This window comes from Salvelinus fontinalis, chromosome 18, assembly GCF_029448725.1.
Source record: "Salvelinus fontinalis isolate EN_2023a chromosome 18, ASM2944872v1, whole genome shotgun sequence".
Taxonomy (NCBI): domain Eukaryota; kingdom Metazoa; phylum Chordata; class Actinopteri; order Salmoniformes; family Salmonidae; genus Salvelinus; species Salvelinus fontinalis.
In genome coordinates, this window is record NC_074682.1 from 60,121,439 (window position 1) to 60,138,128 (window position 16,690).

The 16,690-nt window shown below is 45.7% G+C and overlaps 1 protein-coding gene across 10 annotated transcripts in view; it reads right to left on the reverse strand.

The window, feature by feature from the left end:
* Positions 1–13,401: 13,401 nt before the first annotated feature.
* Positions 13,402–16,690, reverse strand: part of slmapa (sarcolemma associated protein a) — a 172,669-nt gene continuing 169,380 nt past the window's right edge. For 8 of the 10 annotated variants that reach the window (XM_055869967.1, XM_055869968.1, XM_055869970.1 and 5 more), the window contains one exon: positions 13,402–15,410. In XM_055869967.1, the coding sequence (XP_055725942.1) occupies positions 15,318–15,410 (93 nt within the window). In that variant the 3' untranslated portion in view covers positions 13,402–15,317. The remainder of the gene's footprint in view (positions 15,411–16,690) is intronic. The other 2 variants (XM_055869969.1, XM_055869978.1) reach the window with 1 other exon arrangement.

The following is a 16,690-nucleotide window of genomic DNA, read 5'->3' on the forward strand; positions in this document are numbered from 1 at the left end:
TAGGCACTGTAGGTACTAGGCTGGGGCGGGGAGGTGGCGCCGGAAATACCGGACCGTGGAGGCATACTGGCACTCTTGAGCATTGAGCCTGCCCAACCTTACCTGGTTGAATGCTCCCGGTCACCCGACCAGTGCGGGGAGGTGGAATAACCCGCACCGGCCTATGTAGGCGAACCGGGGAAACCATGCGTAAGGCAGGTACCATGTATGCCGGCCCGAGGAGACGCACTGGAGACCAGACGCGTTGAGCCGGCCTCATGACACCTGGCTCAATACCCAATCTAGCCCTACCAGTGCGGGGAGGTGGAATAACCCGCACTGGCCTATGCACTCGTACAGGAGACACCGTGCGCTCTACTGCGTAACACAGCGCCTGCCCGTACTCCCGCTCTCCACGGTAAGCCTGGGAAGTGGGCGCAGGTCTCCTACCTGCCCTTGGCCCACCACCTCTTAGCCCCCCCCCCCCAAGAAATTTTTGGGTGTTACTCACGGGCTTTTTGGGCTTCCGTGCCAGACGCGTTCCCTCATAACTCCGGTTCCTCTCTCCGGTAGCCTCTGCTCTCCTCAGTGCCTCCAGCTGTTCCCATGGGAGGCGATCCCTACCAGCCAGGATCTCCTCCCATGTGTAGCAACCTTTTCCGTCCAATATATCGTCCCAAGTCCATTCCTCCTTCTTTTCCTGTCCCTTACTCCGTTGAGCTTTCCCTTGCCGCTTGGTCCTAGCGTGGTGGGTGATTCTGTAAGGGCTGTCGTTCTCCTCATCCTCGGACGAGGAGAGGAGAGAAGGATCAGTGGACCAATACGCAGCATTAGGGAAATATGCCATCTCTTTATTTGACACGACGGCACACGAAAACAAAAACACTTACAAATTTACAAAACAAGAAAACGACGTAGACGAAAACCTGAACATGAACTTACAAAACTAAAACGTAAAACTCACGGACAGGAACAGACTACATCAAAACGAACGAACAACCAAACAGTCCCGTATGGTATATACATCGACGACACAGGAGACAATCACCCACAAACAAACAGTGAGGACACCCTACCTAAATATGACTCTCAATTAGAGGAAAACGCAAAACACCTGCCTCTAATTAAGAGCCATACCAGGCAACCCAAAACCAACATAGAAACAGAAAACATAGACTGCCCACCCAAAACACACGCCCTGACCATAAACACATACAAAAACAACATAAAACAGGTCAGGAACGTTACAGGTTCTTGTAAAAGAGGACTGAGATCGGTTCTTTTAAAAGGAGGACTGAGATCGGTTCTTTTAAAAGGAGGACTGAGATCGGTTCTTTTAAAAGAGGACTGAGATCGGTTCTTTTAAAGGAGGACTGAGATCGGTTCTTTTAAAAGGAGGACTGAGATCGGTTCTTTTAAAGGAGGACGGAGATCGGTTCTTTTAAAAGAGGACTGAGATCGGTTCTTTTAAAGGAGGATTGAGATCGGTTCTTTAAAAGGAGGACGGAGATCGGTTCTTTTAAAGGAGGACTGAGATCGGTTCTTTTAAAGGAGGACTGAGATCGGTTCTTTAAAAGGAGGACGGAGATCGGTTCTTTTAAAGGAGGACTGAGATCGGTTCTTTTAAAAGGAGGACGGAGATCGGTTCTTTTAAAGGAGGACGGAGATCGGTTCTTTTAAAGGAGGACTGAGATCGTGTCTTTTAAAGGAGGACTGAGATCGTGTCTTTTAAAGGAGGACTGAGATCGGTTCTTTTAAAGGAGGACGGAGATCGGTTCTTTTAAAAGAGGACTGAGATCGGTTCTTTTAAAGGAGGACTGAGATCGGTTCTTGTAAAAGAGGACTGAGATCGGTTCTTTTAAAGGAGGACTAAGATCGGTTCTTTTAAAAGGAGGACTGAGATCGTTTCTTTTAAAAGAGGACTAAGATTGGTTCTTTTAAAAGAGGACTGAGATCGGTTCTTTTAAAGGAGGACTGAGATCGGTTCTTTTAAAGGAGGACTGAGATCGGTTCTTTTAAAGGAGGACTGAGATCGGTTCTTTTAAAGAGGTAGAGTACCATTGCGTAGCAAATAGCCATTGATGATTGAGCTTATATAGTTTATAGTTGCCTCTGTGAATATTGGTTACATTAAATGGATTCCATTTCTCAGACTTATACCAAAATAAGAGGCGGGGCAGTCGCGTTGTTTTTCGAACCACCAGACTGTAGCTTTAAGGGAGGTGTGTCTGGAATTCTGGAGGCCGCAGGGCATTGATATCGCTACAGGGCGGACTCTGAGGGCGGTGACGGTGTACTTCCTGTTGGATCCACTCAGTGGTCAGGAACAGAAAGCAGTAAAGTGACAGAGCAGAGTTTGCACTTTGTTTTCTTCTATCAATTCTATTGTGCCAGGCAAGCTCAATCAATAATTATTTCAGCTCAATCAATAATTATTTCAGCTCAATCAATAATTATTTCAGCTCAATCAATAATTATCTCAGCTCCATCAATAATTATTTCAGATCCATCAATAATTATTTCAGCTCAATCAATAATTATCTCAGCTCAATCAATAATTATCTCAGCTCAATCAATAATTATCTCAGCTCCATCAATAATTATTTCAGCTCAATCAATAATTATTTCAGCTCAATCAATAATTATCTCAGCTCAATCAATAATTATTTCAGCTCAATCAATAATTATTTCAGCTCAATCAATAATTATCTCAGCTCAATCAATAATTATCTCAGCTCAATCAATAATTATTTCAGCTCAATCAATAATTATCTCAGCTCAATCAATAATTATTTCAGCTCAATCAATAATTATCTCAGCTCAATCAATAATTATTTCAGCTCAATCAATAATTATTTCAGCTCAATCAATAATTATTTCAGCTCAATCAATAATTATCTCAGCTCCATCAATAATTATTTCAGATCCATCAATAATTATTTCAGCTCAATCAATAATTATTTCAGCTCAATCAATAATTATTTCAGCTCAATCAATAATTATTTCAGCTCAATCAATAATTATTTCAGCTCAATCAATAATTATTTCAGATACTATTTGAACCGAGGTCTGCCTGAAGGGAATGAGGGTGATTGAGCTCCGAGGTCTGTCTGAAGGGAATGAGGGTGATTGAGCTCCGAGGTCTGTCTGAAGGGAACGAGGGTGATTGAGCTCCGAGGTCTGTCTGAAGGGAACGAGGGTGATTGAGCTCCCAGGTCTGTCTGAAGGGAACGAGGGGGATTGAGCTCCCAGGTCTGTCTGAAGGGAACGAGGGGGATTGAGGTCTGTCTGAAGGGAACGAGGGTGATTGAGCTCATGGAGATGTTAGCTATAGCATCATTTTAAATGTGTGTCTGTATGGCTAAGGGCGTTTGATATCGCTACAGGGCGGACTCGGAGGGCGGTGACGGTGTACTTCCTGTCTTCTCCCTTGCTGGCCAGGATCCAGTGGGTCTAGGGTCAGCTCAGACAGATCGTCTTAACATCACTGCACCTCTCGTTACTAAACCTAGCAATCAGCCTCTCTCATGTTGTTCATTAAAGGGAGCCACGTTTGATTCTTACATGGCTCTGTGTGTGTCATATCAGTTGAATTCCAGTTTGTGGGAAACCACTTTTATCCTTGTGATCCTCATTTTGAATACAAGACATGACTGTCCTCAAAGACTACTTCTGTAATGAGTCACACTATCAACAAGAAGCAGTGTTTCCTCAGAGGGAAGCCGGACAGGCCTGGGATTACGGTCCTGGGATCACGGCCCTGGGGCAGACAACACTACAGACCCCTCTAGACAACACTACAGACCCCTCTAGACAACACTACAGACAGACCCCTCTAGACAACACTACAGACAGACCCCTCTAGACAACACTACAGACAGACCCCTCTAGACAACACTACAGACAGACCCCTCTAGACAACACTACAGACAGACCCCTCTAGACAACACTACAGACAGACCCCTCTAGACAACACTACAGACAGACCCCTCTAGACAACACTACAGACAGACCCCTCTAGACAACACTACAGACAGACCCCTCTAGACAACACTACAGACAGACCCCTCTAGACAACACTACAGACAGACCCCTCTAGACAACACTACAGACAGACCCCTCTAGACAACACTACAGACAGACCCCTCTAGACAACACTACAGACAGACCCCTCTAGACAACACTACAGACAGACCCCTCTAGACAACACTACAGACAGACCCCTCTAGACAACACTACAGACAGACCCCTCTAGACAACACTACAGACAGACCCCTCTAGACAACACTACAGACAGACCCCTCTAGACAACACTACAGACAGACCCCTCTAGACAACACTACAGACCCCTCTAGACAACACTACAGACAGACCCCTCTAGACAACACTACAGACAGACCCCTCTAGACAACACTACAGACAGACCCCTCTCGATAACACTACAGACCCCTCTAGACAACACTACAGACAGACCCCTCTAGACAACACTACAGACAGACCCCTCTAGACAACACTACAGACAGACCCCTCTAGACAACACTACAGACAGACCCCTCTAGACAACACTACAGACCCCTCTAGACAACACTACAGACAGACCCCTCTAGACAACACTACAGACAGACCCCTCTGGACAACACTACAGACAGACCCCTCTGGACAACACTACAGACCCCTCTAGACAACACTACAGACAGACCCCTCTAGACAACACTACAGACAGACCCCTCTGGACAACACTACAGACAGACCCCTCTGGACAACACTACAGACCCCTCTAGACAACACTACAGACAGACCCCTCTAGACAACACTACAGACCCCTCTAGACAACACTACAGACAGACCCCTCTAGACAACACTACAGACCCCTCTAGACAACACTACAGACAGACCCCTCTGGACAACACTACAGACCCCTCTAGACAACACTACAGACAGACCCCTCTAGACAACACTACAGACAGACCCCTCTAGACAACACTACAGACAGACCCCTCTAGACAACACTACAGACCCCTCTAGACAACACTACAGACAGACCCCTCTAGACAACACTACAGACCCCTCTAGACAACACTACAGACAGACCCCTCTGGACAACACTACAGACAGACCCCTCTGGACAACACTACAGACAGACCCCTCTGGACAACACTACAGACCCCTCTAGACAACACTACAGACAGACCCCTCTAGACAACACTACAGACAGACCCCTCTAGACAACACTACAGACAGACCCCTCTGGACAACACTACAGACCCCTCTAGACAACACTACAGACAGACCCCTCTAGACAACACTACAGACCCCTCTAGACAACACTACAGACAGACCCCTCTAGACAACACTACAGACCCCTCTAGACAACACTACAGACAGACCCCTCTAGACAACACTACAGACCCCTCTAGACAACACTACAGACCCCTCTAGACAACACTACAGACAGACCCCTCTAGACAACACTACAGACAGACCCCTCTAGACAACACTACAGACAGACCCCTCTAGACAACACTACAGACCCCTCTAGACAACACTACAGACCGACCCCTCTAGACAACACTACAGACCCCTCTAGACAACACTACAGACCGACCCCTCTAGACAACACTACAGACCCCTCTAGACAACACTACAGACCCCTCTAGACAACACTACAGACAGACCCCTCTAGACAACACTACAGACAGACCCCTCTGGACAACACTACAGACCCCTCTAGACAACACTACAGACAGACCCCTCTAGACAACACTACAGACCCCTCTAGACAACACTACAGACAGACCCCTCTAGACAACACTACAGACCCCTCTAGACAACACTACAGACAGACCCCTCTAGACAACACTACAGACCCCTCTAGACAACACTACAGACCCCTCTAGACAACACTACAGACCCCTCTAGACAACACTACAGACAGACCCCTCTAGACAACACTACAGACAGACCCCTCTAGACAACACTACAGACAGACCCCTCTAGACAACACTACAGACCCCTCTAGACAACACTACAGACCGACCCCTCTAGACAACACTACAGACCGACCCCTCTAGACAACACTACAGACCCCTCTAGACAACACTACAGACCCCTCTAGACAACACTACAGACCCCTCTAGACAACACTACAGACCCCTCTAGACAACACTACAGACAGACCCCTCTAGACAACACTACAGACAGACCCCTCTAGACAACACTACAGACAGACCCCTCTGGACAACACTACAGACCCCTCTAGACAACACTACAGACAGACCCCTCTAGACAACACTACAGACCCCTCTAGACAACACTACAGACAGACCCCTCTAGACAACACTACAGACCCCTCTAGACAACACTACAGACAGACCCCTCTAGACAACACTACAGACCCCTCTAGACAACACTACAGACCCCTCTAGACAACACTACAGACAGACCCCTCTAGACAACACTACAGACCCCTCTAGACAACACTACAGACCGACCCCTCTAGACAACACTACAGACCGACCCCTCTAGACAACACTACAGACCGACCCCTCTAGACAACACTACAGACCGACCCCTCTAGACAACACTACAGACCGACCCCTCTAGACAACACTACAGACCCCTCTAGACAACACTACAGACCCCTCTAGACAACACTACAGACAGACCCCTCTAGACAACACTACAGACCCCTCTAGACAACACTACAGACAGACCCCTCTAGACAACACTACAGACCCCTCTAGACAACACTACAGACAGACCCCTCTAGACAACACTACAGACAGACCCCTCTAGACAACACTACAGACCCCTCTAGACAACACTACAGACCCCTCTAGACAACACTACAGACAGACCCCTCTAGACAACACTACAGACAGACCCCTCTAGACAACACTACAGACAGACCCCTCTAGACAACACTACAGACCCCTCTAGACAACACTACAGACCGACCCCTCTAGACAACACTACAGACCGACCCCTCTAGACAACACTACAGACCCCTCTAGACAACACTACAGACCCCTCTAGACAACACTACAGACCCCTCTAGACAACACTACAGACCCCTCTAGACAACACTACAGACCCCTCTAGACAACACTACACAGACCCCTCTAGACAACACTACAGACCCCTCTAGACAACACTACACAGACCCCTCTAGACAACACTACAGACCCCTCTAGACAACACTACAGACCCCTCTAGACAACACTACAGACCCCTCTAGACAACACTACAGACAGACCCCTATAGACAACACTACAGACCCCTCTAGACAACACTACACAGACCCCTCTAGACAACACTACAGACCCCTCTAGACAACACTACAGACCCCTCTAGACAACACTACAGACCCCTCTAGACAACACTACAGACCCCTCTAGACAACACTACAGACCCCTCTAGACAACACTACACAGACCCCTCTAGACAACACTACAGACCCCTCTAGACAACACTACAGACCCCTCTAGACAACACTACACAGACCCCCCTAGACAACACTACAGACAGACCCCTCTAGACAACACTACAGACCCCTCTAGACAACACTACAGACAGACCCCTCTAGACAACACTACAGACCCCTCTAGACAACCTAACTAACCCTAAGTGGTGTTTATGGTATAAATGGTATTAAAATAAGAACTTGAAAATAAAGTTTAACCTAAGACATAACACATGACTACAGAGTCACAATGACAGACATGCAGGAAAGTAAAGTTGTTTTATTAAACTCATGCACATCATGCTATTGCAAATACTTACATGTAGTCTGTAAACTCTAGTATAACTTTCAATTTCTTTACAAAATATAATTTTTTACATCTTTCGGATCGGACCGTTTTTTATTTTTTTTTATCGAACTGCCTGTAGCTCAGGACCAGAAACAAGGATACGCATATTATTGATACCATTTGAAAGGAAACAATTTGAAGTTTGTGGAAATGTGAAATTAATGTAGGCGAATATAAGACATTAGATCTGGTAAAAGAAATACAAACAAAAAAACATGCATTTCCTATGTTTTTTCCCTTCATCATCTGAATGTCATACATGATGGATCATTAGCTTCCCTACAGAAAATACCCGAACCTTCACACATCTAGATAGCTGGGTGGGTGTGGAGCCAGAGACAGCAAGGGATCAAACTTACTGTCCTGGGAAATGTTCTTGTTACTTACAAACCTCATGCTAACCGCATTAGCGCACGTTAGTTCAACCGTCCCGCGGGGACACCGATCCTGTAGAGGTTGTTAATAAACAAAAAATACTAATATTCAAATAGAACTATGTTGAGAACACGGTGTGTGCCACACGACAGCGACTGACGGAATCGTTCTTCTTTAATCGTTATTTTTCAGGAGGAAATCAAAACCCGTTGGAATAATAAATATGACAAACTATTTTCCTTCAATAACAAAATGTTTGAATAAATGATAAACAAATAATTCAGTATATGATATGATTCAGTAAGAAACACCGAACAATTGTATCGATATTCTGACCTTCCCTGTGTTGGTTGTATAAACTACAGTACTTCACCAAACTATACTCAGTCTGTACTCTTCAGTAACTCTTTATAGAGTTATATATTAGTTATAGTTATATATAGAGTTTATATTTCTTTTTTTTTCTTCTAATAAAACTGGTGATAAAATTATTTGATGCGAATTATTTTCAGATGACCAAAATGACTGGATTCCTGTGTTGTTCTGGAAGTACGAGAATTATGCCGATTAAAAAACACATGAGACTTTAATCAGTTTGATCATGAAACATCTAAATATATGAAAACTAGAGGTTAATTATGTGACAGAAAAAAAATAAACCGCAGTTTTTTTATTACGCTTAGAAAAATACCGATAGTGTAAATGTGGGGGAGGTAAAAAATGTTTTTTTTTTTTATGTACCAATTGATTTTAGCCAAAGTCACGACTGAAATAAACCCAAACAAAAAAGCCAAAAATAACTGATTAAACTGAGTGATTGAAACCCTCATATAAATAATGAATGGTGGCATGTTGAACTGAAACATGAAGACTTGGCGTGCATCGCAAAAGGCTCCCACATCCCTATATAGTGCACTAACAGTAGTGCACTATATAGGGAATAGGGCCCTGGTCTAAAGTAGTGCACTATATAGGGAATAGGGCCCTGGTCTAAAGTAGTGCACTATATAGGGAATAGGGCTCTGGTCTAAAGTAGTGCACTATATAGGGAATAGGGCTCTGGTCTAAAGTAGTGTACTATATAGGGAATAGGGCCCTGGTCTAAAGTAGTGCACTATATAGGGAATAGGGCCCTGGTCTAAAGTAGTGCACTATATAGGGAATTGGGCTCTGGTCTAAAGTAGTGCACTATATAGGGAATAGGGTGCAATTTGAGACGGGCTGAGGTTAAGTGTATTATTGATAGGCCCACAGACTCCCACCCATCCTATAGAATATCAGCTCAAGCGGCAGGTTGAATGATGTGACCAATATCACTTGAGTATCAACTTTAATTTTGTGTCGAAGAATGTGTATTTACACAAACACACACAGTGAACAAAACAAAAAAAGCATTGGGACAGTCACACATTTGTTGTTTTGGCTCGAACTCCAGCACTCTGGACTTGAAAAGAAACAACGACTGAGGTCAAAGTGCAGACTGTCAGCTGTCGGCTTTAATTTGAGGGTATTTTCATTTAATTCAGGTGAACAGAAATTACTTCCCTTTTTTGGATGTGGTCCCCTAAAATGGGGGACTAAAAGTATTGGGACAATATCTCTTATATGTGTATTAAAGTAGTCAAAAGTGTAGTATTTGGTCCCTTATTCCTAGCAGGCAACGATTACATCAAGCTGGTGACGCTACCCACTTGTTGGATGCATTTGCGGTTTGTTGAGAGGTTTAGCATGGCTTGGGGGTGTATTTATGCCTCTACATTTCTCATTCAAAATTCAAATCAGAATGATCCTAAATCACAGTAGCATCCACATGAATGTATTAGTATTTAGAAAGATATTCTATTCTTATTTACAATAAAAGTGACCTCCAAAATGACACAATACATTATTTACCATTCATTTCTATTGTGTACAAAATCCTCTGAAACACAACCCAAAACAAACAGCCAATGAGTGTGTAGAGGCACACGCTGGATGTAATCAGAATCTGCTATCAATATGAGACCAAATACTAAAGTTGACTACTTTAATACTCAGTGAAATGTTGCCAATACTTTTGGTCCCCTAAAATGGGGGGGGGGACTATGTACAAAAAGTGCTGTAATTTCTAAACTGTTCACCCGATATGGATGAAAATACCCTCAAATTAAAGCTGACAGTCTGCACTTCGACCTCAGTCATGGTATCATGGTATCATTTCAAATCTAAAGTACAGAGCCAAAACAACAAAAAGTGTTCCAATACTCTTGGAGCTCACTGTATATCCAAAACACATACTGTGGGGTGACTTGAGACGGCTTTCTTCTTTTTTTTATTCTTTTTTTTTACACATTCTAGCGATTAACATCACATTTGGAAAGCGTGAAAAGGGGAATTGTTGTCGTGTCCTTCAGATGATGATCGACGCGAGGCCTTGTGATGTAAACACACAGTTACTGAGTGATGTCACTGTGGGATTGTGTGAATAACATGGATGTAGTTCAAGGTGTCCCGCTGGCTGGCTGTCTGGCTGGTTGGTTGGTTGGCTGGCTGGTTGGCTGGCTGGTTGGTTGGTTGGCTGGTTGGTTGGCTGGCTGTCTGGCTGGTTGGTTGGCTGGCTGGTTGGCTGGTTGGTTGGCTGGCTGGTTGGCTGGCTGGTTGGTTGGTTGGCTGGCTGGCTGTCTGGCTGGTTGGTTGGCTGGCTGGTTGGCTGGCTGGCTGGTTGGTTGGTTGGCTGGCTGGTTGGTTGGTTGGCTGGTTGGCTGGCTGGCTGTCTGGCTGGTTGGTTGGCTGGCTGGCTGGCTGGCCTGATTCTAACCTCATCATTCCTCCACCTCCTCCTTCCTGGTGTCTCCTGTACAGTCCAGTCCTGTGCTTAGGTGGTGGTGTCACAGGATAGGGTTTAGATCAGGGGTGTTGAAAATGACATGTACTGACACAGTGAAATAGGATGAATAGCTGCTTTGCAAAGCCAATGTATGATCCTGGTTCCACACTGAATCAGGGAGCTTAATGGTGATGCCAGCATTACGTCTGTTTTAACCAGACTAGGCATCACACACACAACGGTAAACACTTAAACTGTCCTTCTTTCGTCATGTTGATCGTCTCCCTGATTCACATTGATCCAGTCTCAAAACACAACACCCAGGTTAACCTCTGACCTTTCAACCTCTTTATAAACCACACTGGACCGGTAGTGAACATCACTGTGCTTAGTGGCAAGGTAACAAATAATGCCAAACCAACCAGTCCCGGCATGTTTATAGCTTTCTGCTCCAGATTCAGTCTGGAGGTGAGAGACGGGGAACTCCATGTCACAGACAGGTAAGGCAGCAGATTCATCCTCAGGTGAGTTTGGAGTAGTGATCTGTGGTACAGAGGTCTTTCTGGCTGGCTGGGAACACAACCATTAACATATTGGTATGGGACTAGAACCCATAAAGTACAGAGAACAGTCTGGGGACTAGAACCCAAAACATACTGTGCGCTTGGGCTGGGGACTAGAACCCATAAAGTACAGAGAACAGTCTGGGGACTAGAACCCAAAACATACTGTGCGCTTGGGCCTGGGGACTAGAACCCATAAAGTACATAGGGCCTAGAACCATAGACACATGGGCAGGGTCTGGGACTAGAACCATAGACACATGGGCAGGGTCTGGGACTAGAACCAGACATGGGCAGGGTCTGGGACGAGAACCAGACATGGGCAGGGTCTGGGACTAGAACCAGACATGGGCAGGGTCTGGGACTAGAACCAGACATGGGCAGGGTCTGGGACTAGAACCATAGACACACGGGCAGGGTCTGGGACTAGAACCATAGACACACGGGCAGGGTCTGGGACTAGAACCATAGACACACGGGCAGGGTCTGGGACTAGAACCAGACATGGGCAGGGTCTGGGACGAGAACCAGACATGGGCAGGGTCTGGGATGAGAACCAGACATGGGCAGGGTCTGGGACGAGAACCAGACATGGGCAGGGTCTGGGACTAGAACCAGACATGGGCAGGGTCTGGGACTAGAACCAGACATGGCAGGGTCTGGGACTAGAACCAGACATGGGCAGGGTCTGGGACTAGAACCAGACATGGGCAGGGTCTGGGACTAGAACCAGACATGGGCAGGGTCTGGGACTAGAACCATAGACACACAGGCAGGGTCTGGGACTAGAACCATAGACACACGGGCAGGGTCTGGGACTAGAACCATAGACACACAGGCAGGGTCTGGGACTAGAACCAGACATGGGCAGGGTCTGGGACTAGAACCATAGACATACAGGCAGGGTCTGGGACTAGAACCAGACATGGGCAGGGTCTGGGACTAGAACCATAGACACAGGGGCAGGGCCTGGGACTAGAACCAGACATGGGCAGGGTCTGGAACTAGAACCATAGACATGCGCAGGGATGGGACTAGAACCAGACACATGGGCAGGGATGGGACTAGAACCAGACACATGGGCAGGGTCTGGGACTAGAACCAGACATGGGCAGGGTCTGGGACTAGAACCAGACATGGGCAGGGTCTGGGACTAGAACCATAGACACACAGGCAGGGTCTGGGACTAGAACCATAGACACACGGGCAGGGTCTGGGACTAGAACCATAGACACACAGGCAGGGTCTGGGACTAGAACCAGACATGGGCAGGGTCTGGGACTAGAACCATAGACATACAGGCAGGGTCTGGGACTAGAACCAGACATGGGCAGGGTCTGGGACTAGAACCATAGACACAGGGGCAGGGCCTGGGACTAGAACCAGACATGGGCAGGGTCTGGAACTAGAACCATAGACATGCGCAGGGATGGGACTAGAACCAGACACATGGGCAGGGATGGGACTAGAACCATAGACATGGGCAGGGATGGGACTAGAACCATAGACATGGGCAGGGATGGGACTAGAACCATAGGAGACATGGGTAAACATGAGGGCACATCGCTTTTCAAATCAGGTGAGGCACTACATTTAACACTTAACACCACTTTTGGATTTAGTTTGATAAAATACACAAAAGTGCTGTTATTTTTTTAGACCGATTTGTCAACTTGCACAAAACAAATGTCTGTCCTTCACATCGGAGTGCTGCTGCGGGCTCTTTGCATGTCTCGACCAATCAGATTAACGGAAACCGCAGGCTTTGCATGTCTCGACCAATCAGATTCACGGAAACCGCAGGCTTTGCATGTCTCGACCAATCAGATTCACGGAAACCGCAGCAAGTGCAGGCCAGGCACAAAGCTCAAGGCTTTCCACTTTCCTCCAGTATTTATTGAGCAAGCATGACAACACATCACTCTCGACAGACACAAGCAAAAAAATAAAAATAAACTCTTCCATAAATGTAGCAGCCTATACACCTAAACATATCAGCGATCTCAGTGTGATCAACTGTTGGTTACTGACAGCTGCAGTCTAGCCTCTACCGTGCCCAGTCCCTCTGGCCAGGGTAAAATTAAGCAGTAACGTCCTGTATTTACAGCTCATTTTGTTTCTGAGAAAATGTGAATGTGATCAAATTTGGTTTTTACATTCAAACTCGGGCTGACTAGGCTACCTAGACTGGAATGAATCAATAACCACAATAGCTGACAAGACTGAGGTACATTTTCATTAGGCCTCCAGTTGCATAGGGAAAGACCACAAACGATTCAAACCTGCATTATAGCAAGCTCAGCCCTATGAGTTTTATTGTCCAATCATGTTGCTTTCTCTGTGTATACAGTAGGACCCCCCCCCCCCCCCCCCCCCTCTTCTTTAAAATATAATTCTTACGAACAACTACAAGGTTGCTACAGTTTGAGATATTTTCATATACCCAAAGGTCAGGAGGTTTTTAGTTTTTAACCCATTTTATCCGATGTAAAAACTCTGGTCCCATCATAGCCCATATTAAACTTTTTTTATTTATTTATTTTTTACAACAGATTAATCATCGTCATACCATATAAGGTTCGGCGTTTGCCCTGGGTAGGTTACCATCTGCACATGGACCAAGAACCTCCAGAGTTAGCAGGCTAGAGTTTAGAGACTACTGGTCCAGTCCACTACAGCCTTTAACACGTGATCAACTGAAGGGGTTTGGTTCTGTGCCCATAATGTCTTGTTGTGGCTAAAAAACTCAGACGCCAAATAAACTGTGTTCGAGTCAACGTATCTCCAAAGTTAACAAAACTCACCTAGTATCACATCCAAATATCAACTTCTGTAGTGTTGTTTTAAAACATGATGAATATTTTGTCCATAATTATTATTATTATTATTTTTTTTTTTTACAATACATAGATAAAACAAGACGGAATAGTTCAGCAGAGATACATGTCGGTATAAACCCAGTTACCTACAGACACCAGATGGGTTTCAATAACTTAGTTGTTTAGAATTGGCTTCTGTTTAGTTTCAATAGGCACTTTAACAACCCCCTTGTCTCTCATGAAGGCCGGACGTTCCCAAAACAGCACCCTATTTCCTATACAGTGCAGTACCTTTGCCCAGGGCAACATACAGGGATAGGGTTCGACCATTAGGGATGTAAAACCTAACAAATAATCACGTTGATGATTTTTTGGCTTCAATATTAAACTTATATTTGTAATAGCACGTGAACAACCCCAACATGGTAAACCAACCACACAGGAACTCCTCTAAAAACAACCTGGAGCCCAAAGAAAATAAGAAAAGGTTTGGTACCCATCAGAAAAACTAAAACAAAGCCTAGTTTAGGCCACTTTAATGATAACACAATAACCAATATTCCCATCATCCAACTGATTACGAACAGAAAACAATAACTGCTGATATAGTATTTAATCTATGGTAGAAATGACTAATTGTATTCATCTTCTTTCCTCTCTCTCTCTCTCTCTCTCTATATATATATATATATATACAGTTTGACTTTGTACAGTTTAAAGCAGAGGGCCTTTATGTGGGGGAACTACTAGACCAGACGGGAGGTAATCAATTAATTAATTAATACATCTATCAATCAAGGAGACAAAGGGGTAGCAGCCCTGGAGGATCGATCAGGGGGCTATAAGGGCGGGAGGTTGGGGTGTTGAGGGAGGCCAAGGTGGGCGGGAGGAGTGGAGGCCAGGGCAGGCCTGGTAGATAGGTAGAGGTGGTACAGGAGGTGTGGTTATATAGGTCGCTGCCTCCTCAGTTCGAGGTGCTCTTGGAGTTGTGGTAAAGTACCACTGCTGTCACTGCTACCATCACTGCTACCACTGGTATCCAGGGGCTCCAAGCAATCTGCAAGGAGAGACAGCGAGAGAGAGAGAGACAGAGAGAGAGATAGATACAGAGAGAGAGAGCGAGAGACACAGAGAGAGAGAGCGAGAAAGAGAGACAGAGAGAGAAAGAGAGAGACAGAGAGAGACAGAGAGAGACAGAGAGAGAGAGAGAAAGAGAGAGAGAGAGAAAGTGGAGAGAGAAAGAGAGAGAGACAGAGCAAGAGAGAGCGAGAGACACAGAGAGAGAGAGCGAGACAGAGAGAGAGAGAAAGTTAGAGTTGAAGTCCAGGCCATCAGCTAGCCTACACTGGTCAGGTGGAGGAAAGTGAGAGATAGAGAGAAGCATGCAAGAGAAAGATTCCCTGGGAGTGAGCCAGTTGAGATACCTCACGGGAGAAAAAGATGGAAAATGGAAAACAAACAGGACCTTCCTGTTCTGAGTAAACAATGACAAAAATACATGTTCATCAACATAAAAAGGAAGAAGAAAACATTTTAAGCTGCAAAAGCACGACGGGCATAGAGCGCGACGGGCATAGAGCGCGACGGGCATAGAGCGCGAAGGGCATAGAGCGCGACGGGCATAGAGCGCGACGGGCATAGAGCGCGACGGGCATAGAGCGCGACGGGCATAGAGCGCGACGGGCATAAAGCCCATTAAGTATGCTGGTCATAAAGTATGATGGTCATAAAGCAATAATGAGAAAAATAGTTTAAAAAAAGAAGTAAAAGGTGAAACAATCCCCCAGAATAAGCCTTGGTGAGTTAGTGATCCCAGCATGACAGACGGGCAGGCTTCCATGACTGTATTCGTCGAACAGTGTTTCCCAACATCAGGTGTGCTCGTCCGGGGCCACAACGAAAATGTGTAGTGTTGTGGGTACTGGAAGACCGGAGCTGGGAAACAGTGCAGTAGGAGACTGACTGCATAGAGACCAAGGGTAGGTCATCCTGATCCTGGAGTGCCGTATCCACTTCATGTTTTTGATTTAACCAACATGGAAGACCAGGTGTGTTTAAATTTAGTCGATCGCTGAACTGATCAGCTTAGCTCAGTTGGTCAGATGTGGTGTCTGGTTGGAACAAAACCCTGCAGTATTGGCAGCACTCCAGGAACAGGGTTGTCTTCCCCCCTGGTCTATACTGATAATATTATTTCGATAGGTTTGTTTAGCGCAGGGCCGTTTAACTCAGGTCCTGGAGTGCCAAAACACTTTTAATTTGTATCTTCCATCAGACTGGTTCAGACTGGTTCAGACCTGGTTCAGATCTGGGACAATAGGGCTGCGTTTACACAGG